The 25,324-nt window shown below is 50.0% G+C and overlaps 1 protein-coding gene across 6 annotated transcripts in view; it reads right to left on the bottom strand.

Moving 5' to 3' along the window:
- The window catches only part of LOC133133666 (B-cell CLL/lymphoma 9-like protein), a 42,098-nt gene that overhangs the window by 2,368 nt on the left and 14,406 nt on the right, over window positions 1-25,324 (bottom strand). For 3 of the 6 annotated variants that reach the window (XM_061249804.1, XM_061249802.1, XM_061249806.1), the window contains 6 exons: window positions 11,972-12,389; window positions 9,008-9,133; window positions 5,647-5,812; window positions 4,865-4,949; window positions 1,147-3,547; window positions 514-768 (listed from right to left, as the gene is read on the bottom strand). In XM_061249804.1, coding sequence (XP_061105788.1) covers window positions 514-768; window positions 1,147-3,547; window positions 4,865-4,949; window positions 5,647-5,812; window positions 9,008-9,133; window positions 11,972-12,284 — 3,346 coding nt within the window. In that variant the 5' untranslated portion in view covers window positions 12,285-12,389. Of the gene's footprint in view, window positions 1-513; window positions 769-1,146; window positions 3,548-4,864; window positions 4,950-5,646; window positions 5,813-9,007; window positions 9,134-11,971; window positions 12,390-15,451; window positions 15,523-25,324 lie in introns of all 6 variants that reach the window. The other 3 variants (XM_061249805.1, XM_061249807.1, XM_061249803.1) reach the window with 2 other exon arrangements.

The following is a 25,324-nucleotide window of genomic DNA, read 5'->3' as shown; positions in this document are numbered from 1 at the left end:
ACACTGCCAAGCTGCAAATACTTCATCAGCATACTGTTTTACATTTAAAATGTTACTGTTCATTTCCAATTATACTTATTATAAAATAATAATTTTGTACAGTGTTGAAAACAGAAACCTCACAACTGGTGGATATATGCATTTAGAATAAAGCATGCAGAATTTAAATATCTACGACTATTTTTGTGGTTAATTTGGCAAATGAATCAGTAATGACTGACAAGGATATTATTGAAGGACTTACGGTTGCAGAAGTGTCCGGGAAAGGCATAAAATCTTTTAAAAGTTTACATGTAGAGATACAAGCCCCTTATAGCGCTATGATCTCTCATTTTTCTCATAACATTTTTAGCCTGAAAATATACTAAACAGTATAACAGAAATAATTCTAGGAGCATTTGCTTATGAAAAATGGTGCATGCTAACTGGAAGAAGTGCTTTAATATTTTGAGAGACTTCTGCGATGTTATCCAAAGAACAACATGGAAGATACTTGTGGAACATGCACTTTACCTGCCATGTTGGCTCCAGGCATCATGGGCCGATCTGGCATCATCTCATCATCAGAGGTGGCGATGGTCTTAATCGCGTCATGGTACAGGGGAGTAGAGCTGGGCATGGCATATCTGGACATCTGGGACATGATAAGAGACAGGGGATTCTGGGACGGAGGGGCATCTGGAGACGAGTTGAACGGCATGCTGGGATTCATGGAGCCAGGCTGGCTGATGGGAGTTGAGTTCGTACTCCTAGGCGGCAACGAGGGGCCTGTGTTTTAGATCAGATGAATACAGCGTAAGGGTTAAAAAAAGACCATTGCTGTTCGTAATTATGGAACATGCACAGCACAAGTTTCACAAATAACTTAAGTTACACCCAAAGTCAACTACATTTTATTGAGGTACCATTAGTTATCTTTACCTCTACCTCTAGCTAGGAGCATCTTACTCTATTTAACTCTAAAGCCTAAACCTAAATGACACCATGTCAAGAATGTTTTCATGATTCCAAAGAGGGCACAAAGGGCCAAAGATGTGGGGCCCCTCCTTGTGGTACACCTGAGCGATATCAAAGTTGACTTACAGCCATCTATCTGCATTCTAGAAGTTCTACAGGTCAACAGATCTGTATATATTAAGCACCTACCAGTATCGGTAGAGCTGCTTCCCCCATTGCCAGTTCCCTTGACCCCGACCGGCCCACCTGGACTGGGCAGGGCGGTCTTGGGAGAGGCCGCCCATCCAGGGGAAGCGATGGGCATGGCTGGAGATTTGAGATGCCCGGGAGAGCCGGAAGGAGAGTGCAGCCCCAGGGAAGCGCCCATGACTTGAGGAGACTTGATAGAGGACGACGGGGTCCCAGCGCCACTCGTGGCCGGCGGGAGTGGGGGTGGAGGCGGGCCGGTTGAGGGGATCTGGGGGGATTTGAGGCTCGGAGCAGACGGTGAGGGCATCAGGGGGGACGGCGCCTGACTGAGGGAGGGGGACTTCAGCTGGTGAGGAGGGGGCAGGGCCGGGGAGCCCATTGGGTTGATGTTGAGGGAGAGTTCGGAGGAGCAACGGGGGCCCAGGTCAGTGCCCCTTGGGCCAGAGTTCACGGGCATGTGGCTCAACCGGGATGTCCCGCCCATGGGAGACAGGCCCTGCTGGTCGGGCCTGAACATGTCCGGACCGGGCTCCTGAGGGAGGTACCCACCCCCCGGGTGTCCCCCTGGGAACGGGCCCTGGTTGGGGAACGGCATAGGTCCCCCTCCCCCTCCTGAGATCATTTTATTGGCCAGCATCCCACCCCCGCCGCCGTTCTGCGCCGCCCTGATCCGAGAGATCTCCTCCGGGGTCAGCATGCCTTCCCCTCCCTCCGGCCCCACGCCACGTAGCTTCTGCACCAGCATCATCTGCTGCTGCTGCTGGGCGCTCATCTGGAGGCCCAGGTTCATGTTCGGGTTCATGTTCATCTCCACCAGCTCCCTCCCGGGGGGAGGCCCGCCCATCGGAGACCCCATCATCCCTCGAGAGCTGGGGAAGTCCATGGGGTCGCCCCTGGGCGGGGGAGGACCTCCGCCCATGCCGGAATTGGGGAAGGCGCCCTGCTGCTGCTTAGCCAGTCGGTCCAGCTCCATTCGGTGGAGGCCCTGGAGCTGGCGTTTCTCCAGCGCCCGGAATAACTCCTCCCGCTGAGGGGGCAGGAGGCGGTCGGGGTCCCCCTGCAGGTGCTGGGGCGGTCCGCCCGGAGGGTAGCAGCCCTGAAACGGCCCGCCCCCTCCTCCCCCGCCTCCCATGTTAGGGGGGATGATGTCGTCCGGCCAGCCCATACCCGGTCGGGGAGGCCTCTGGTGTCCCATCGCTTCCATGGGTAACACTCCTCCAGGGTAACTCCCGCCCCCGCCACCGGGGGGGCCTCTCTGCATCTGTCCGAGGAACCTCGGGCCCCGGGGCCCCTCCTGGTGCATGTCTATCAAGCGTCCGTTCCCGCCCCCTCCCATCATGGGCCCCGGCCCCCACTGCGGCTCGCCGGGCTTGCTGTGGTAGGGCGGGGGCGGGGCCCGCATCATGCCCATGTCGGCCATCATCCGGTGGTGGTGGTGCGGGTGCATCTCCTGCTGCCGCCGCTTCTCCTGGTAGTACTCCTCCTGGAGCTTCCTCCAGGCCACCTGCTCGGGGGTCAGCCCGTCAGGCCCCAGCAGGGGCCCCATGTCCAGGCCGGAGGGCGAGAGGTGGGGGTGGTGGTGGGGATGCGGGTGCGGGTGCGGGTGGGAGGGGTTGTGCAGGTGGGGCAGACCCGGGTGGGGCCCCATGTGGGGCTCGTCCATTCCCGGCCCCCCCAGGCTCTGCGTCTGCGAGATCATGGACTGCAGCGGCTCTTCGTACTTCTTCATGCCGCCAGGAGGGGGAGCCAGAGGCGCGTTATTGCTGTTGCAGTTCCCGGGGTTGCCGCCGCGCCCGGCGTTGCCGTCGAGGCTTCCGGCCCCGTTGTTGCCGGCGGCGATGTTGTTTCCGTTGGCGCTCGCGGCGCCGGGGTTCCCGTTGGGGCCCGCGGGGTCCCCCGGCCCCCCGGTGGCCCCGCGGAGCAGCAGCCGCTCGATGTCGCGCAGCGTCTGCAGGGACCGCTCCCGGTGCTCCAGCTGCTCCTGGGACAGCCCCTCCGTGCTCCTGGGGCCCTCCCGCGCCTCGCCCAGGAGGTGCCCACCGGGGGCCGCCCCGGGGCTAGTGGACGGGGAGGCCCCGGAGCCGGCCTGGGGGAGCAGTCCCGGCCCGTCGGGCCCTCCGGAGCGGCCCCCTGCCGCTGCAGGGTTGGCCCCTGACGGGTGAGGCCCGGGGCCGCCGCTGCTGTTGGAGTTGGGGGCCCCTCCGGGTCTGGGCTGGAGGGCCTCGTCCTCGGGGTGGCCCGTGGAGGACGGGGTCCCCGCGGGGTGCTGGTGACCCCCGGCCCCCCCTCCCACAGACGCTGGGCGGGGCGTGCCACTCTGGGATTTGGGGGTGCCTGTTGGAGGGGTAGTGCCTGAGCTCAGCTGCTCTGCCAGGCTGGGGAGCTTCCCACTGGAGACACACTGAGAGCCAGAGATGGAGGAAAGAGACATATGGAGAGAACAAGGCATGAAAAAGTGATGGAGAACAAGAAAAAAAACTCAGCTTTACATCATTTCAAAAACTTGGAAAACACCTTAACTTTCATTTCTATAGTACAGGTTCTTGACGCACTACTTTCACATGAGAGCAAAAACTGAGATTGTTTGTCTTCTTATAGGTGTAAACAGTGAACCGCTTTTACAAGGAAATGCACAGCACTAAAGACAGGATTTTTATATTATTACATTTCAAATGAAATTCAGCTTGGAGCATACGGATATGGACACTGGATTGACTTGCACTCGGATAGACCAAAATAAGAACAATTTTGTTGAGACCGAAATGAAAGGTCACACTTGAACACATTGAATAAAAACGTTCCCCTCTTGGGGTCCGTAAAAATGCTTATCGTTTTAATAAATAGCTAAATTTGTTTGACACAATAGTGCAGAGCATATTTGAGGTTGTCCTACAATACATTTGGGCCGTGATGGCATATCCCACAGCCGTTTTAATGCAGGGCTACAAAGTTTGGTGTTTGTGGATAATGGGAAACGCATCACAGCTCCCTTGCTAAGAGACGACTTCGGATTTCCTCTGACTGGAAACTCAAAGGTAGGAACAGGAACGATGCAGGATATTTGACTAGGAATAGAAATGTCACGGTGAAAAAACAGCCTCCCACATTCCTGAGCGCCTGTGGTGCCTGACGGCTCGCCCCCTCCCTGCCAGATCCATGGCCGCTTTGCGTGTGAGTGGAAAACACAACGGCCTTCTCCACTCTTAATTGTCATGCAAATGGCATTGTGCGCTTCAGATGGAGCAATGCGTCGCCTGGGGATTTAACATGTGGTGTATGAAGAGCTGCTGGTGGGGATGAGGCCTGGTATAGAGTGTGTGTGTGTGTGTGTGTGTGTGTGTGTGTGTGTGTGTGTGTGTGTGTGGTGGTTATGACCTGGTATAGAGTGTGTGTTGTGGTTATAACCTGGTAGAGAGAGAGAGAGAGAGAGTGTGTGTGTGTGTATCTGCATGGTTATGATACCAGTGCATGGGGAAAGACATGGTTGGTCGCTTGTGTACATGCACGTTACTGTTACGTTACAATGCTGTATGTACACGCTGTGCATGCATCTGTGTGCATTTCCATGTGCATGTATGTGAGTGAGTGTGTGTGTGAGTGTGAGTGTGTGTATGCACACGTGTATGTACGCATTCGTGTGGGTCTGCGTCTGTGTCCATACGCCTGAGCATGTTTGTGTGTTCGCGAGGCTGTGTTCACAGGGGTGCTGGACGCTGACCTGGTCCAGTTTGGTGCGAGGGACGTTCTGCTGGTGGAAGAGGAGGATGGAGTCAGCGTGGCCGTGGATCACCGCCTCCGCCGCACTGAGAAAGAGCAGCACTCATCACAGCAGCCCTGAAGCCCCTTAACTTGCACACGCATACACTTCCCACAATTACCAACAGTTATGCCCAATTAACTTACACACACATACACTTCCCACAATTACCAACAGTTATGCCCAATTAACTTACACACACATACACATCCCACAATTACCAACAGTTATGCCCAATTAACTTACACACACATACACATCCCACAATTACCAACAGTTATGCCCAATTAATTTACACATGCATACACTTCCCACAGATTACCAACAGTTATGCCCAATTAATTTGCATGTGCATACACTTACCACAAATTACCAACAGTTATGCCCAATTAATTTACACATGCATACAATTCCTACAGATTACCAACCGTTATGCCCAATTAATTTACACATGCATACAATTCACAAAGATCACCAAGAGTTATTATCCCCAAAATTATTCAGAACAGAATTCAGAACGACTGCACATTTGAAATATTAACACATTTTCTTATTTTTTCCCCTCATCTTCCTTTTTTAGGTTGAATTTTTTTAAGTGGAAAAAATATATATATTATACTAACAATAGAAGATAAAAAATAAAAAAATTGCTTTTTATGAACACACTTCATGGAAGAATTTTGGTCTTTTAAATTACTTCAACATGCTCAGATTGGTTCAGGTACACTGCGAGGCGGCCTTACCGATTGGCCAGGTTGGTGGTGAAGACGTACACCACCTGCTGAGGGGGGCGGGGCAGGGAGGCGAGCTCCGAGCGCAGGCTGGGCCCCATGCCACGCCCCACTACAGGACCGGCTGATTCGCTGATGGGGCCCATGGGGGAGGGGCCAGGGAGGGACTGCCCGGGACCTGCCACAGATCAACCAATCATCCGTTAGGTCTCAAGAACATTATTAAACACAATGGGGTACAAGTGCATATAGGCTACGCCACAAAGCAGGATTACGGTGTTAGCTGGATAAGTTCACAGAGTAAAACCCTCCATGTTCCAGGACTCCTGGTTTTAACAGCAGTAATCCTGCTTTGTGATATGCCGCCCTGATCACTTAAGTACAGTTACTTGATAACACCCAGTCAGTGATGTGGCTGATATTTCTTACACCTTGATCCAGGAATCCAGAAAAGCACCTAAATTGTGTTATAATGAAAAAAATCCTTATAGTAAGGCAATAAAATACCTGTTACTCAAACATTTTATTAATATATTGTTAATACATACAGCATCTAATATACACATTAGAAACAATGTTTTTCTGAAAACGATAACTGCACAACACTGTCAGGAGGAATTCCACATTGTGGTCGGTGTCCAACTGACAGCAGGGCTACAGTTCTGCCTACCCGCCACTAGATGGAGTCAAAATACCGAGAATGTCCCATGAGCCTCAGCTGTGAGCTCACGTTCACACTTCTGCGCCGGACGCTTTGCGGAGAGAGGAGACAAAAGTCCTTTGTCCTCAGAAAAGCCGCAATCTGGGAGCTGGTCAATACTCCGCTAATGATTAAAATGACCGATTCCTGTGGGTCTGCGGCCCTAATCTCTCTGCGTCACTGGCCCTGGCAGGGAGCTTGGCCTTGGGTCTTCTCCCCCGACATCTAGCGTCGGGCGTTTGGCGTCTGCACTGCAAGGTCCTGGCGGTGCGGAGAACTCAGCGGAGAACAACCCTGACCCTGAATGCTACGCCGTCCCTGCTTACTATCATCTTTCTCCGTCTTAAGACAGGACATTTTTCATCACTTTTATTTTGTTTTGCGAACAAAGCCGCCGGCTTGGCCCGGGACGATTGCTAGCGCTGTGCCAAGGCGGCCTTTCTGCAGAGTCAGCGAGACGAGGCCTCACGGATCCTCTGGAACGTTCCGTCCGGTTGCCGTGCCCGCACGTGCTCTCACACACACACACGCACACACGCACACACAAACACACACGCACGCGCACACACACACGCACACGCACGCACGCACACGCACGCACACGCACACACACAGGAGACAGCTGTCGGTTTCCGAACCCACCAACAAATCGGAACAAATCCAGTGGTGGGGAACCCCAAATTATTAAACAGGGGCAGTTTAACCAGGTCATCTCAGTCTGTGGCGCTACCATGCAAAAACAGGCACGTGTGTCGCGGTCAGGATTAGCATGCTGCACGCTCTAAAATAAGCCCACACAACCACAAAGGAAGCTCAACTCTGAGCAAGGGAGCAAGCGATGCAAGAGAAGATACATTTGTGGCATCTACTTAGCTCTTGCTAGCACGGTCGCATTGAGAAACGGCAGCTGGAGTGTATCTAAGCCAGTATGCTAATGGTAAATCTCATCAGACCCGGCGCTGTGTTGGAAAACAGGAAAATCATCCCCAGCATAATATACAAATTCAACAAACAAAATAGGTACAGAATGTTCTTCACCTGCAGCCGAGGACGTATCTGCATAAGCAATGATAATCGATAACAGAAATAATTATACAAACAATGTACCGCCACCAATGTCTGCATGTACCACATGGCTCTGTCTTTGGACTGTTGTGGTTCAGCTTGTACATTAATGATCTAAATCTGCATGCGAGAGGGCGGAGGCCCAGATGCACACTGACGACACGGTGCAAACACGGTGGAAAAGAGAGTTGTAGACATACTATCACAGGTGTATCCATGTCGTTTTCAAAGGATATCAATAAATGGTTCATAGAATAGCCAATGTTTGACACATCAGATGCACTTTGATACATCTTGGACATTTTTATAGGCCAGGATTTCTCTCAGTTCTCATACTGCATCACATGCTGGTCTCAAGCAAGCAAGACAACCACGAAACTAATGACTTCATAAACATGCAGTTAAGAAAATCATAGCACCATCATCAGTGTTGTGTTCTCCAAGTATATGTGAAGTTTTAATAATTTCAACTCATGTGACGTTTAGTATTCAAGATCCTTTAAGTTTGTGTTTACTGCCCAAGGACTACAGACAGAAAGTACATATTAGCTAATCTGACACATCTTCTCTCATTATTTTTGAGACTTGTGTTTTGTTGAGCACAGCCGCTGTCGAAACAATTTTTAAGCAATGCATAAAAAAGAAAGACACTTAGTCCAGCGAAAATGGTACTCCACCTAGGCTCAAACAATACTACACAAAAGCATGGCCATAATGTAACGCCAAGAAATTAAAATGTGTCGAGGAAAATGTCTTCAGCTTTCCAAAAGTCCCCTCCCACCCCCACCCCCACCCCCCCAAATCTGGAACTGGGAATTGAGCCCTTATGAGTCACCCACCGCTGTTCCATGTACACCCCCCCCCCCCCCCACCCCAGCTGAGGCATGTTCTCTCCCCAAAACTGCAGGCCATACAGTATAGCGCTACTGGAGAATTAGCGCTTATCACAAGGCTGTATCTTACACTGAAGACAACTGGTAACCTACAAGCGTCTTTTGTCCCAGCACCAGGAGGGACCCAATTGAGCAGTCATCTCTGAAATGCCCTGGCAGGACCAAACAAGTGATGTGTCCTCTGGACCAGACCAATCTGTGTGCGAATCTGAGCTGATTCTCAAGGTCTAACACTGTTCTGACCAAACTATACAAATAAAACTGAATTGTTCTCCTAGCTAGCTGTACTCCAGAAGATAACGGTTTCCGCTACGCACAAGTGTAAACGTTTGTATGGCAGCTGATAGCCTAGTGGCTATGGTGTAGCCACAATAAGATTAGTGCAGCAGCTGGGCCATTGAGCAAGGCCCCTAGCTCCACTTTGCTCCTGGGGGGGTTTGGCCCCTACTCAGTCTAGTCAACGAAATCAGCTAACTGCAATGTAATGTGCATCAGCAGATAACACTGTTCGAATCCCGGTGTAGCCACAATAAGATCCGCACAGCCGTTGGGCCCTTGAGCAAGGCCCTTAACCCTGCATCGCTCCAGGGGAGGATTGTCTCCTGCTTAGTCTAATCAACTGTACGTCGCTCTGGATAAGAGCGTCTGCCAAATGCCACTAATGTAATGTAATGTAATGCAGTGGGCTAATAACGCAGGGCATTCTCAGACTTACGGTGGGGGGCGGCGGGCGGCTTCTCCTCCTCTTCCTCGGTGTCCCCGCCGGAGCACCACTCGTCCCCGCTGTACGGCTGCTTCTTCTCCAGGACGCAGCGGCGCTTGCTGCGCATCACGCCCTCTACTGGGGGGAGGAGCGCACAGCGAGGGGAGACGGATCAGTCCACTCAGAGAGTCAGGGAAGGTCAAAGACGTATTCCTGCCACTGACCATTGACCCCTACTGTCAATTACAGTAAAGCTTCCCCCTCGTGAGAACTCCCGCAACAGGCAAAAACTTTAATGAAAGGCCACACACCTGGCTCCTCTGACCTTTAAATATCTATGGAAATAGCCACGAAAGGTAAAAGCAGCAGAGCAGATACATCTTATTTTATTTATTTAAAAGCATATTCCCCATTTTGTCATTTTCTCCCAATTTGGAATGGCCAATCATAGGATAATCCTTTCACTGCATCCTGCAGATGACCTGTGAGAGATGGGCGGGGCCCTGTGGGAGACGGGCGGGGTCCTGTGGGAGATGGGCGGGGCACCGTGGGAGATGGGCGGGGCACCGTGGGAGATGGGCGGGGCACCGTGGGAGATGGGCGGGGCCGTGTGGGAGACAGGCGGGGCCCTGTGGGAGATGGGCGGGGCACCGTGGGAGACGGCAGGGGAACCGTGGGAGACGGGCGGGGCCTTGTGGAGACGGGCGGGGCCCTGTGAGAGATGGGCGGGGCACCGTGGGAGACAGCTACTGTTTCTGCCCAGAGAACAGAAAGCTAAGCTCAAGGCTGTGAAAGTGAACCCATCCTTCCTGTCTCCTCCCTGGACTAGGGCAGAGGTTCACCAGCATGAAAGTGTGAGTCACATACACACACTCACTCTGTCCCTCTCTCTGTCTGACTGTCTCTTACACACAGTCTCTGTCGCTGTCTCTCTCTTGGTCTCTTACTGCTGGTCTTTTACTGCTCTCTTGTACTCTCTATCTTTCTCATTCTCTCGCATTAGACTGAAAACTTCCCAATGGTCTTTTTTGGGGGTGACTGTAAAGGAGAAGGGAAAAGAGCACACTCTCAGACTCCTCCCTCTTCTCAGTGATAATTGGTAGTGTCCCCTCACACCGCACAGCTACAGAGCCCTGTGTGTGCGCGCGTGTTGCCTCCGCAGTCATCACTGTAACAGAACTCAGTGTGTGTGTGTGTGTGTGTGTGTGTGTGTGGGAGTGTGTTTGTGTCCACAGGCAAGTTTTTCAATGCTGCAGGAAGTCTACAATGAGTCATAAAAATGGCATTTTTCTCTCTCTCCCTCTCACATACACACACACAGACACAGACAGACACACACATACACCCACACACACACACACACACATACACATACAGACACACACACAATAGGCAAATTACACTCACTCCTCAGACAAATGTACACATTCACAGGAGCTGAGCACACACTCACTGCGCTCCCCCCCCCTGCCCCCGCCCCCGCCTCCCATCCCGGCGAGCCTCACACCCCCGCATCCTGGAACCGCCCCCAGCTCTGTCACCCCTCCCAAAACCATGCTCCCACCCCCTCACCCGCCACGTCCTCTTGCGCCCTCAACTGTCCCAATCCCTCCACCCACTCACCCGCCCCACCACTGCTCGTCCTCATCTCAAAATCTTTAATAAGACTGGCGCCTTTTCATTGCATTTGAAATTCTGGCATTTGAAAAAAGGGGGGGAAATTTTAACGTGGCGTTAAACAGTCTTTTTTTAATGGCACTTCTCCCTCAGCAGAACCTCTTTGTCCTCCATAACCTCGGGGCAGTCGTTTTTGCGACATCTGGCAATTTCGCTCATGGGAATCAATCTTGTAAATTTTTTGAAGCAGGTTTTTATGAAGCCCACAGCACAGAGTATAAACGGATGGATGGAGTCCCGGGGTTTATACACTGCACAATCTAGCAGACTTATTCCACACCTGAGTCTGAAATACTTCCGCTTACGGTTGATGGTAAAACTTTAAAACACTTACACAGATGACTGGGAGTCATATGAAAGAGCTCCACCTCTACAGATGCTTGTAAAATTAAACAAAACAAGAAGTACAACTCCCACGGATAACAGAATTCTCTGTAAAACACATTACAAATCAAAAACTGATACGCAAGAATTTCACATCTTCAGATACTTGTAAATGTAGAAACTCCCACAGACGATTTTCAAGAACTTCATTTCCAAGAACTTCACCTTGAAAAAACTCCCCAAGATCCCTGAGAATTTTCAATGAAACACGTCTCTAACTGAATACATACAACAAAATGAAAGAACTTGGTTCTAATAATGCTTTAAAATTGTCATTTTTATTGTTGACCAAAGAACTACAGCTAGGTTCCCAGCCCTGTTCCTGGAGATCTACCATCCTATGGGTTTTCATTCGAACTCTAACAAAGCACACCTCATTCAACATCTAGAGATCACATTGAGCTGTTGTTTAGGAGAATCAGGCTGAACCAAATTAAATAAGCAAAATATATAAGCCACATCTCCAGAAACAGGGTTGGCAACCTCGAGACTATAGTATTTCAAAGTGCGAGAAACAGGTCTTACACTCATTGGGACCATCTCAAAATTCAAAAAAAGATATCCTCCTTTCCTCCACTCATCTCCTCCCTTTCCCACACTAGTCTTCTCCCCCCAGTTATTACATTAGTTATTTAGCTGACGCTTTTTATCCAAAGCAACTTTCAGTTGATTAGAGTAAGCAGAGGACAATCCCCCCCCCCCCCAGCTGCATGGATCTCATCATGGAAATGACCTGGTACAACGGGGATTGAACCACCAACCTTCCGGGTCCCAGTCATGTACCTTAGCCACTAGGCTACAGGCTGTCCCAGGAATGGGGGGGAGGAGATGAAGAAAGAAAGGAGGATACATTTTTTTGAGCGTTGGGACACTCCCATGCTGCCATGTTTGCTAGCCGCTGAGGCGCTGGCTTACCTTTGGCGTCGGGTTCGAGGGCAGGGCCCAGAGCGTCTCTCAGCTCTCCGGAGTCCATGGACACGCTCCTCTCCCTCTTCGTCTTGCCCTTCAGCGGCCCCCCAACGCCGCTGCTCGATTGGCTGGCGCTCTTCAGCCCCGGGTTTCCCGGGGAGATCTGATTGGCCTTGGTCCCATGATTCCCCGCCCCCACCCCCTTGGACCCCAGGTTGCAGGCAGGTCCGGGCTGCTGCTGGTTCACATTGGGGACCTGGGATTGGGCGCTGCTGATAACTTGCTTGCCATGGTTGGTTAGTTTATTTTCCTTGTGCATTTGATTGGCTGGGGCAAAAGAAAGGGGGCGGGGTGGGGGAGGTGTTTTAAATCCGCTGCAGTCTGCTGTGGTCCTCAGCGAAGCTCACACCACCTACGGAGACCCCTGATAACACACAAAAAAACGACAATAAGCACCAGAGTCCAGTCTCCTAAGAAACAACAATGAAATAACACACAGTACATGACCTGACAAAGATACACCATATCAACTAGAGTTGGGCTCAGGCAACGACTATGTCTGTGCTTCAGTCAGCTGTAGAGCATGGTCATGCAGCTAAAGAAATACACTGTTCTATAAATGCAGCTATCCCATGATCTTTTAAATCACAACAAGCGATGAACCAGACTTGAACCATTACAAAAGAATTACACCTTTTTCTTTCAGCCAATCGTTTTTCGGTCTGACATTTGTGTTGTTTATTGCGTTTGTGTTTATTTATAAGCATAACAAACCGCTGCTCAAGAGCCAAGTCTACTAAGAAACAAACATGAAATAACAAACAGTATTTGACCTGATAAAGCCACACAGTATCAACTAAGGGCCTAGGCAAGAACGGTGTCCATGCTTCAGTTAGCTGTAGCGCGTGGCATGCAGGTTCAGTGGTCACGTTAATGCAAGGGTTCTGCGTTTTTTCACACTACAAAAAAAGCCAAAATACAGCAGAAGAAATAAACTGTTCTACAAATGCAGAGGTCTTTTTTTAAGGTTGCAACAAGTGAGGAACCAGACTTGAACCACAACAAAAAAGACACTTGTGTCAGACACTTGTGTTATTTGTTGACCATAATATTTACACAGCCGTTGGTTGCACAGTGAGATTCAAGGGAAGAGCACTTAATTTTCCCACAAACCTCTTACAGTGGAGGATCTCAAACTTTCCCACAAACCTCTTACAGTGGAGGATCTCAAACTTTCCCACAAACCTCTTACAGTGGAGGATCTCAAACTTTCCCACAAACCTCTTACAGTGGAGGATCTCAAACTTTCCCACAAACCTCTTACAGTGGAGGATCTCAAACTTTCCCATAAACCTCATACAGCAGAGGATCTCAAATTCTCCCACCCACTAAATGGGCTTGCGGCCCAACATGTTAAAAACGTGTTTCCCATAACTAGCGATGTGCATGTCATTAGCACAGCTTATGCATTTAATCGGATTGGTTAAGTCTAGTTTGTGTGTTTAATCTGATTGGTGTGTGTCTACGGAAAGTGCGTCAAAAGCAGCGGATTCATTTTTTCCCATGCTTCTCTTTCCTGAGCTGCAGTTTGAGCCCCGCTGCAACACAGGGCTGTACAGTGTTCTCATATTATGTGCGATAACTGGAAATAACTTAGGAGCACATTAACTAATTAGGATGCATTGGTTTAGCATTAGCATACATTTTTCAACTTAGGAGCATATGTGCTCCTTGGAGAAAATGTTAGCGCATTGCCCTGCAAAACAGCAGCAAGATCAGTTCGCATGCAAGCCTTTGCTCTATATTTAAGCTGCTCTGCTGGTCCAATAGGAAGTGTGTTCATTGATCCGTTGTTAAATATAGTTTGGTGCTTTACTGCCGATCTTTGTGCAGCCAGCGTGCTAAAAGCATACCGCACCTTTGACCAATGACAGCCGCCTGACAGACCTGCAGATACTGTTTCAAAAGCCCTGCTAGATTTTTTCTGGAGGTTTCCGCTGCTGTGTAGAAAAGGGGACTGGAGAGGAAGTGGCTCAAGGTGGTTTCGCCACCCACGTCCCCCCCACCCCCCTCTCCACAACACCCCCACTCCCCAGGCAAAAGTCAAGGGTCGCGGCTATTAATATTATCTCCCTGACGATAAGGGGGACGACGTCGCTAACATTTTCTGTGGCTTGGCGGGAAAGCTAGGCACAGAGACCTGACTGAAAGGCACTTCTTCTCTCTCTGTCTCGCTCACAGTCTCACAGTCTCGCTCTCTCCCTCTCTCCCTCTCTCTCTCCCTCCCTCCCTCCCTCTGTATCTCTGCCCTTGTCGGTTCCTGCCCCACCCTGTCTCTCTCCCTCTCAGGCCTGCCCTACTCCAGCTGTGCTATCTACCACCACATCGGCCCCAAAAGAGTCAATAAACACCACGCAATCTAACCCTAACAAGCACAAGATAAAAACTTCAACACATATTCTAAATCTCAGCATTCTAAATCTGACATACTGTCTCCAGTCTACACACAGATGAGTGTGCAGATCTCCAAACTTTCCATTACGCCCTGGTTACACAAATAAAAAAAATAATTCAACATTTCACAAGAAATTAAGCAATTGGTTCTTACACAACATGTTGAGGCCACATTACAAAAGACAAAGCAAAGCGTTCATGTCTCATGAGAATTGTTCACCAATTCTATGGATCCACAACTTCCAAAATCACAATCAGCATGTTCAGTACAGTAATTGTTCATTTGTTTTACTCTGCCAAAATATTACTCGTTAAAAATAGCAAGCCTCTTTTATATTCACTTTATATCTCACATATATTCACCCTAAAACCAGAGACTTTTTTGTACAAAATCTTTACATCTGGGTGAAATCTTCAATCTGGCAACCCATTGGCATGCTGGGTAAGCGTACAGAGGCATGCTGGGTAAGTGTTCAGAGGCATGCTGGGTAAGTGTTCAGAGGCATGCTGGGTAAGCGTGCAGAGGCATGCTGGGTAAGTGTTCAGAGGCATGCTGGGTAAGTGTTCAGAGGCATGCTGGGTAAGTCTTTAGAGGCATGCTGGGTAAGCGTGCAGAGGCATGCTGGGTAAGTGTTCAGAGGCATGCTGGCTAAGTGTTCAGAGGCATGCTGGGTAAGTGTTCAGAGGCATGCTGGGTAAGCATACAGAGGCATGCTGGGTAAGTGTTCAGAGGCATGCTGGGTAAGCGTGCAGAGGCATGCTGGGTAAGTGTTCAGAGGCAGGCTGGGTAAGTGTTCAGAGGCAGGCTGGGTAAGTGTTCAGAGGCATGCTGGGTAAGCATTCAGAGGCATGCTGGGTAAGCATACAGAAGCATGCTGGGTAAGTGTTCAGAGGCATGCTGGGTAAGCGTGCAGAGGCATGCTGGATAAGTGTTCAGAGGCATGCTGGGTAAGCATACAGAGGCATGCTGGGTAAGTGTTCAGAGGCATGCTGGGTAAGTGTTCAGAGGCATGCTGGGTAAGTGCGGCTCACCTCAGGCGGAGGCTCGGCTGATGCGGAGGAGCATGCTGCCTAACGGGACTCCTCACTGACCGCACGCCACCCTGTGAGGGCCAAGGGGACACCCAGTCAGTCCCGCAGGGGCCCCCGAACCCACCCCAACCAAACCGGCAGCTCCTCCAGCACAGGGCCCCGAGCAGAGGGGAGGCCCAATCAAAATACGACTGAGGCACAGCCAACCAATCAGAACGGCCCTACTAACTCAGTACAGGGACATCAACCAACCAATCAGAACAGCCCTATTAACTCAGTACAGGGACATCAACCAACCAATCAGAACAGCCCTACTAACTCAGTACAGGGACATCAACCAACCAATCAGAACAGCCCTATTAACTCAGTACAGGGACATCAACCAACCGATCAGAACAGCCCTATTAACTCAGTACAGGGACATCAACCAACCGATCAGAACAGCCCTATTAACTCAGTACAGGGACATCAACCAGCCAATCAGAACAGCCCTATTAACTCAGTACAGGGACATCAACAAGCCAATCAGAACAGCCTCATTAACTCTACTCAGAGCCATTACACATATCTCTGCAGGAACTTGTACAGTGGCAACAGTTACTCTGTTCTGCTGATGTGGATTAATTTGTATTCATTCATTTTTTACATAGTACTGTTTTTTTTTTTAGTATCTATGGGCCAGTTTCACAGATTAAGCCTAGTCTTAGACTAAATCCAATTTTGAATGGAGATTCCCCATACAAAACTAAATTTAGTCAAGGACTACGCTCATTTTGTGTGTGTGAAACTGGCCCAATGTTTCTCACACAAAGCCAAAGACAGCGGCATTAAGTGACATCATTCCCTCAAACAACACCTCAAAGTTTAAAAACAAACGTGAACAAATAGCTTAAATGATGTAGCTACATTTCACATATTTAAATACGAAAGGCACTCAAATGGTTTCAGTATGACGACACCATCATGAGAATAGGTAATGAATCACTCTTTGCAATGAGTGTGATAAAGCTACATTTGATACAACCTAAAATGGAACACATTTAACCTTTCGCTGTGGGATACAGGGGTAATGATCATAGATTACAGGCGTATGCACACACAGCCTAGCCAAGCTGAAGTATATCAAGCCAGAATGAGAGAAGTCAGAGCCTGTCCCTTTAAGAGAAAGGGGCAGGGGTTGTCAGGGGGAGGAGCCTCTGGCTTCAGGAGTGCGTTGCCAGGACACGTGGCCCCTCCCCTCTGGTTCAACAGCACACAAACCGCAAAATTCCACCACATTCCACCACTCTCTCTCACCCTCTCTCTCCAACTCTCTCCATTACCCAATTATACAACCAGCGCAGGAAGACAAAGCAACATGCATTTTTCAGCACAAGCACAAACCGAGAGGCCATACGTTTCACGAAATCGGATCGGCGTGTAGGCACTGTAACTTTTTAAAACCACAAACTAAGTGTTAGACTAAGGGAAAGTGAGACGACTGAGGGGGGAGAGGTTAGTTTCAGTGCTCCCCATTGTGAAAAGAGGCAGATTCTTGAAGGCACACAACCGATACACGACTTGAGGGTTATGGCTACACCGCGGGGGGTGGTGTTTTTAGGGCCTGACACGGGCTGCTTCCGACGCGGTCTCGGCGAAAACGGGGGCCGGCGTCCGTAACTGCGACGCCGTGCTTCTAGACCGCCTTCCCAAACCGAGAACCGTGAGTCAATTGGGCGACCTGCCCAGGCATTCCAGGTGAATGACACGCATTACCCTCGCCGCTGTGGCTCAGAGCTAGCGGGTACGCGCTAGTCGCTAATGGTTACCGCCCCCGCGTCCGCAGAACACGCTTACGTAGCGCGCCGCTAGCGACTCCGATCGCTCGCTACCACGCGCAAACAGATCGACGGGCCGGGCAGATAGGCTATCGACCTCGTACGACACATCCGCGTGACACCCAGCGTGGAGAGGGAGAGGCTGGGGGAGTTACGTAAGGTGTAAAAACTGGCACGGTGGAGGCACAAAGCCTGCTCGAGAGCAAGCACAGACCTGCATGCAAATAGCCACCTGCAGAGCCTGACTGCAGGCAGGGCGCTCCGTTTAGGAAGTTTTCAACCCCCCACAACCGTCTGCCTGCGCGGAGACGCATGCACACACACGCACACGCAAACGCTCCTGTCTGTCTGTCTATCGCTCCCTTTCTCCGTTTTCACCTTCTCTCCGTCTCTATCCGCCAGCCTGTCTGCTGGTCTCCCTCTCTCTTGCTTTCTCTCGGTGTCTGTTTGTTTCTCTGTCGGACTCCCTGTCAGTTTGCCCGTCTCTCCCTCTCTATCCTTCTGTCTGTGGCCCTTGCCCTCTGTCTCTCTGTCTCTCTGTCAGACACCCTGTCAGTTTGTCTATCAGTGTGGGCCTATCTCTGCCTCTCTATCCTTTGGTTTGTGGCCCTCTCGCTCTCTCCGTCAGTCTGTCAGTCTAGGTCTCCCTCTCTGTGTCGGTCTCTCTTGCTCTCTCAGCCTCTTTGTTTATCCGTCTCTCTCTCTCGTTCGCCCACCGCTCTCCTGGTCAGCTACCGAAGAGGGCCAGTCGGGAGACCCAAGACAGCTGTGTGGATGGTGTCCCAGCATGCATCCCACATAGCCTCCCCCGGCCCTCACCCCTCCCATCCTCCAGCCTCTCTCAGTCTCAGTCAGGGATGAGTCAGTGCGGCCCCAGGCTGTGTCTGCCATGGCCCCACGCATCAGGGGTAGGCGGCGCGGCTGGACCATAGACTGCAGAAACAATATGGACCTGGGCCTGTTGCGTCACCCACCGACTATCCACGGCTAGTGAACAGCGTTTTGAAACCACGGAAGCAAAGTTTACGGGCATGTCGTACAATTTCGAGCCGGAGATTGAATTCACATTGAAAGCGGGGTCTAAATGACCTAGGCCAAAGCCAACCGCAGTAGTGAGCACCGTCTCTCAGCGCAAACAGGAAATGAGCATCGAAAACGAAGCCCAGTTTTTGCCGCACGGGATGCACATACACAGGAGAGCTGCTATCACACGAGCCATCACTACACTTCATTAGCAGCTGTATACCCATCTCACATCCTACCACCAGCCCCAGGTGATTATGGGAAATAATGACCTGCAACAGCACGGTAAGGTTCGGGTGGTTCAGTTTTAATAAATCGGCCACTTAATCAGCCACAGGAGTGGGGGATGGAAGTTAACTTTTCTGGACTGGTTCAGTGCTGTTGCCGGGGAAGACTGGATGTAGTGCGGCCAAAGGAATCCTGGGATCGCCCCGGTTCCACCTGGGCGGGAGCGTGGGGCTCGTTTGGGAGGGGAGGCGATCGGAGCAAGGAGTGGGAAACCGGAGAGAGAGAGAGACCCATGGCATGTCCCATATTTTTAGAGCAAGAGCCATATTTATAGCCACAGTCCCAGGGGGAGGTGGAGAAAAACACACACGCACAAACACGCAAACATACAAACACACAAACACAAACGTGTGCACACACACTCTCTCTCTCTCACACCCATACATACACAAACACTGTGTCCATCTCTCTCTCACACACACACATACAAAACACATGTGCACAGACACATACAAACTCAAAAACAAACACAGACAAACACACACGCTGAGCACACAATCACACACACACACACATTCTCTCTGTCTCTCTCTCTCTCACACACGCACACACACACACACACACACTGTGTCCCTATCTCTCTCTCTCTCTCTCACACACACACACACACACAGACACACACAGTGTCCCTCTCACACACACACACACACACACAGTGTCCCTCTCCCTCTCACACACACACACACACACACACACGCTGTGTCCCTCTCTCTCTCTCTCACACACACACACACACACACACACACACACACACACACACACACACACACACACACACACACTGTGTCCCTCTCCCTCTCACACACACACACACACACACACACACAGTGTCCCTCTCCCTCTCACACACACACACACACGCCGGGGCGACACCAGCGCGAGCCGCAGACTCACAGAGCCTCTCTGTGGAGCAGAAGAATGAACAGAGGCCGGTCCAGCGCTGGGGCTGTGAGACAGAGTGCTTTTAATTGGGCTGAATGGAGCAGAATGCTGGCCGGCTCGACGCGGCGCTCTCTCACACAGGCCGCATTATGGCACCCAGCCTCCAAACAAGCCGCCTCTGAGCCCCGGCGCCACTCCAAACGGGCAGCCGGGGCTTGAGGAGGGAAGTCAGACTGCCGGGCTCGGTCTGGGCGAGCGGCTGCCCCAGGACAACGGTCTGTCTCTGGGAGGGGGCTGGGGGTTTGCTCCGCGACAAACTTCCACCTCTTCACGACTCCATAACCGCCCCCCCCCGGCCGTGCGGTTCGTCTGGAGCGTGTGCGCTTCCGTTCAGACTCCCACACGCTCCAGTCTGCTCGGCTTCCATCCCCCGCACTGCATCATGGGAGGTTTTTCTCCAGTCCCTCAACGACCGTTCCTTGACAATGTTCAGGCAGTCCCCACTGCTCGATTTGGAAGCGTTTTCTTGTGTACAGCAATGCATGAGCATATCAACCCACAAGAAAAAGATACCAATTCAGGTTCAGAAAAGAATTTAAAAGGACCCCCACAGCTCAAAAGCAGCCTTCAGAACTCCCACATGGTTCCTGTCGTTGGTTTGGTGTGAATATTGTTGAGATGCAAACCTGCCCTACGAAAGCCAGGCTTAAATGTGTGTGCAGATCCATAGCAAATTGACTCCAGCATCACTGCTTTTGAACCAAGGTTAGCAAAGGTTACCCTCTTGAGGCAAGCCAAGAGAGTCTGCCATCACGATGAAATGAAATTCAAAATATAGAATTTCAAATGATATGCTCACCTTTCCACACAAGCGCTTACACTTGGGTAAAACTAACATTTACACATTATAACAAACTTCACTGTTCGCACCTCACACACACACATATATTTCAGACGTTAGGGCTTGCTAGAACTCCGTATCAGCCTCCCACACACTGGGATCAAAGGTCACTACGGGGGGGGACGCCTTCATACCTGAGAGCGCACGTCACGGCACCACCTGACGCGGCGACCTTTGAACCCTCCTATCTGCCGATACCTAAAAGTAAACATGGGACAGACGGATCCGCTGAGCGTGCTCGCCGCCTCCCGCTGCCCACGCCGCAGATCCCTAAAACAACACGCGGGGCAATCCGGTGTGAAAACAAAAAAAAAGCAGTGTGCCGCTGACTCATGGGGCTAGCAGAAGTGATAACGAAACTTGCATGGGGGGGGGGCGCTGGACCAGCATACATCACACTCCACATGCGCTCACGCACTCGCTCGCTGAACGGACCGGCTGCAGTACGGCGACGTGTCGGGTCAGAAGACGTCACCATGGCAACCGCAACCGACCCAAAAGGTCACGTTGGTATGCGCAACCCTCAGAGCCAACCCTCCGACTTGGCCTAAAACGTTAACCTCTATTCTCCTTTTTAGCCTGCATTCAGGTTCTATAAATAAAAAGATAATAATTTGTTATTTAGCTGACACTCTTATCCAAAGCAACTTGCAGTTGATTAGACTAAGCAGGGGACAGTCCCCCCCCGGAGCAAAGGCGGGGTGGAGGGCCTTGCTCAAGGGCCCAACAGCTGTGCGGATCTTATCGTGGCTACACCGGGGCTTGAACCACTAACTTTCCGGATCCTAGTCATGTACCTTAGTCGCTAGGCTACAGGCTGCACCAAGATTTCCCTTTCCTATCCTGGGAAAAAAAAGCTCTGTCAATGTGCTGTGTGTCTCGTGTCCAAGACGCTCCGACACGACGTTCCAGAAAAGGAGGGCTGCGGCCTGTAAAGAATCGTCTGTCTCGTCTCTTGTCTGAGCCCCGTGGGGCTTCGCCCAGAAAGCCCGGCTGGGATCAGCCACGCTCGCAGACTCAGGGCCACACCGAGACAGGGAGGAATCCCCGTCATGTTCTCACACGCTCCCAGCTCCCTCTGCGGAACGCAATTCCTCCTCAACGCAGGGACGGGGCTCGCCTGCGCCTCTGTCTGTCTGTCTGTCTGTCTGTCTGTCTGTCTGTCTGTCTGTCTGTCTGTCTGTCTGTCTGTCTGTCTGTCTGTCTGTCTGTCTGTCTGTCTGTCTGTCTGTCTGTCTGTCTGTCTGTCTGTCTGTCTGTCTGTCTGTCTGTCTGTCTGTCTGTCTGTCTGTCTGTCTGTCTGTCTGTCTGTCTGTCTGTCTGTCTGTCTGTCTGTCTGTCTGTCTGTCTGGAAGTGTAATTACCTCCGTGCACGCGAGGCTTGCTGGGAACGGAGCACCTATTAAAAGTGACCTTTTTCCACGGACGTGGCGGAACGCGAAGAGATAGGAATTGATTAATCGTCCGCCTCTGATGATTCGCTGGGGTCGCAATCCTCCGGATCCGGTCCGGGGCCAATAGTGGCGATGCGATTAATTCATTACAGACCAGTTATGTCACAAAGGCTCGTTTACATCAATCAAAATGGCACCCGCCATATCGACGGTCGTGCCGTGCAATAATCACAATAATAACGGCTTGTATACTTATACATTCATTGAGGTCCACTGATTGACGTTTTTGTCAAATACCCAACAGCCATCAGCAAGTCAAACACATTCCACAATTTCACACACTATACATTATTCAAAAGCAGGCTTGCCCCTTATTTGTAAGCATACAGAACAATAATACAACATTTTGAGAATGTATTTAGATGCTCAATTACATAAAATGGCGTCACGGCAATGAATATTCCCTCTATTGTGGAGCCAAAGGTGTTTTCGCAGTCTTCCTCAGAAATATTCACTCGACAATACTCAAGAGGCTAGAAGAGTCCTTAGTAGCCTCCCAAAGGAAGTCCTCTGTTTAGATGTAGGCATCACACATTTATTAGCCTTTTTGGCCATAAAATCTCAAGAACAGTTTACACCTTGGGGAACATAATGGCATTAGTTAAAATGCTTCTCAGTCATTACTTAAGTACCATACCATGAGCCGGTTCTAGGGTGAGCTGAAGTTATACTGTGTGGGCTTGTCTTGTTCCAGAGAGCCTATACAAAACATAGGTATTAGCATTCCTATCTACAATATTTTTTGCAGAACTAAGCAGTGGCGAAACAGACAATAATGATAATTCCTCCAGAGAAATTCTAAGTAAACAATGGACATTCTATCGACGTTTCTCCAAGTTGGCATGTTTTTAGAATCGGACTATTATGCATTTGGTTTGTTGGAACCCTTGCCATGAAAAGGACACTGACATTACCTTATTTAGTGTAGTATATGGATTGCCAAAACGCAGAGAAGACAAAGTCTTGTTTTGCCACCCACATGTTACAAAATAAGGAACGGTTGTCGCTACAGCGATGGCTTCTTAAAATAGGTTATAAAGATAGAACCGTGAGTTAAGGCATCCAAAAGGTATATCCTGTTACCATAGTGATTGAAAATTGCACTGACGGAATTAATGCAAGAGACCCCTGAGCCAGTGAAACTTAAGGGTTAAACTAATAATAGAGTTTTTATGCACGAGTCACTCAATTGATCCAATCATCGAAATTGACAGCAGAACATAGCTACCCTTTTCATATTTATTTACTCGTTGACAGGGACCGTGTAGAATTACTGCAATCTCTGTCGGCATTCCTGAAACCCCTCTCCGCTCATTTGATCCAGAGGAATATAAAATGGAGAATCTGACGTGTGGTGAAAATCCCAATAAGTCTGGTACATATGCCACGTTTGTGTGGCATGTGTGTTACTATGGTAGCACTAGATCCCAAATACGTTTTCCTAAATTTCACAGAGCGGGGTGGCCAAAAAAATAAAACAGGTGAATTTTAAAGACAAATGACTTTATGGTAGAAAGGTTTGATATTATGACTAGCAGCATAGAGCTGTAATGACTGTAGAAAGAAACAGTTTAGTTAAATTGTATTTTAATAGATAATTTAATATTAAAGCCACATTTGCTGCATACATAGTGCTTCCACTCTCAACAGATTTGAATTATTCACGCCGTGCAATCTTTCATTTCCCGAAAACTAAACACATTTGACACATTTATATATTTCATTTTCGCCACAGAATACGTTTTCTAGTTTTGTGTGTGCGCACATTTTTGGAGTCAAAAGTTTTTCTCTTCCTCCGCATTCACGGAAAGCTGAATATTAAAATCGAGAGAAACGCGAGGAGTTAAAAGAAGGCCGCGTCTCGCGTCTCCGCCTCCAGCGAAAGTCGGTACAAGTTTCTGTGTTCTCCCTCCGGAGCCGCTGTGTGTGTCTACCGCGAGGTTTCATGTAAACGCCTATATTGAAACCGTCATGACATGCCATGTCATGTCAGCGAGCTATGTCATGACAACGTGTCACGTCAGCTAATTTATCAAAGTGTGAAGGAGCGGATAGGCTAGACTGCGGCGCTTCGCTGCCGCGAGTGTTTGTTGCGTTTTCACAAAGACACTTTCACAGGAAGCAGCGAACGCTTTGTTGTTCTGCAAACATGGATCATTTATTTTGAAATGTCTTCATTTTTTTGAAGCAGCTGCAGTACTCTCCCTGAATTCCTAGTTGTTTATATGAGATTCCTGTAAGGCTGCGACTGCAATGCCTGAACTGCTTTTGAGGGAAAATGACTAAGCCTTTTTAAAAATGAGACGCATTAGCCTTCTGGGCCTATTACTGCACGTTCCTATTCACAGTAACACACGAACAGCATCAGACCTCGATTTGGTTTCATTAACCAACGTGCCTCTTAATAGGCATATTTAATTCATCTTTATGCTTATGCTTATTTTGTAAAGTCCTCTTAATAACTACTTAAAAGTGGTATGAAATTTGCAATTAACAAATATTTTTTGTCATCGTGTCACAGCCCTGCTAGCCCTGCTTAAATTAGGCTCTTTATGCTCTTTTAAATCAATAAGTGGAATTAATACCCTGTCTTATTTTCACAATTCCATCTTCACTCTGCATTTTATGTTTGAAAAACAAGTGTCTTAATTATTTTGGATGTAGGCTTTACAATGTATGGATAAGCAGGCAGCCTGCCACTGCTGAAATGGCTATGGATAACTATTCCTCGCACACACACACACACACACACACACACACACGCTCACACTCACACTCACACTCACTCCCCCCAAAACACACAAATATACACACCCTCTCTTTCTCTCTCACTCTCACCATCTGCTCCATGTCTACTCAATCAACAGCACACGAGTCCAGCCCCCAAACCTGAGGCCCCGCCACCCCAAAATAGCAAAACAGACAGATGGGTAGAACAAATCAGGGACGACAGACACAGGGAAGGTACTGACAACCTGGTGGGGAGAGAAAGAGAGTGTCAGAGAGAGAGACAGACAGACAGAAGGATGCAAAGAGTCAGGAAGTGGAGTGATAAATTGTGAGAGAACGAGGAGAGAGAAGAATAAGCTCGAGTGGCCAGACGGAACGAATCTGAAAGCTCTCGATGCGGCAGACGCCGCGGACCTGAAGCTGTAACCAGGCAAGAGGGCTTCAGATGAGAGCCTGTCTGCAGCCATCGGTCTTCGACTCGCTCCCGTCCCCCAGGTGCACCGCCTCCCTGGCCTCCTTCACGTACACACGCCTGATGATTTGTCGCCGTTGTAAAGCTGCCTCGGCCCTCCGGTCACCGTTTACGCCGGCGGCGAAATATCGGAGAATCACCGCCGCGCCGCTGCTGGCACTGGATTTAACCAATCAGCATTCTGCAAGCCGCCTTTCACCGCGCGTCAGAACGCAGGGCGGTGATTGGGAACGTGCTTTCTGTGTGTATCGATGCTCTACTGCGGTCCTTTGCATTTACCCTGGCACGGGAGCGACCTGTTTGAGA

This window comes from Conger conger, chromosome 7 (assembly GCF_963514075.1).
Source record: "Conger conger chromosome 7, fConCon1.1, whole genome shotgun sequence".
Lineage (NCBI taxonomy): Eukaryota > Metazoa > Chordata > Actinopteri > Anguilliformes > Congridae > Conger > Conger conger.
Note: the sequence above shows the minus strand (reverse complement) of the source record. Positions and strands in the feature narration are given on the sequence as shown.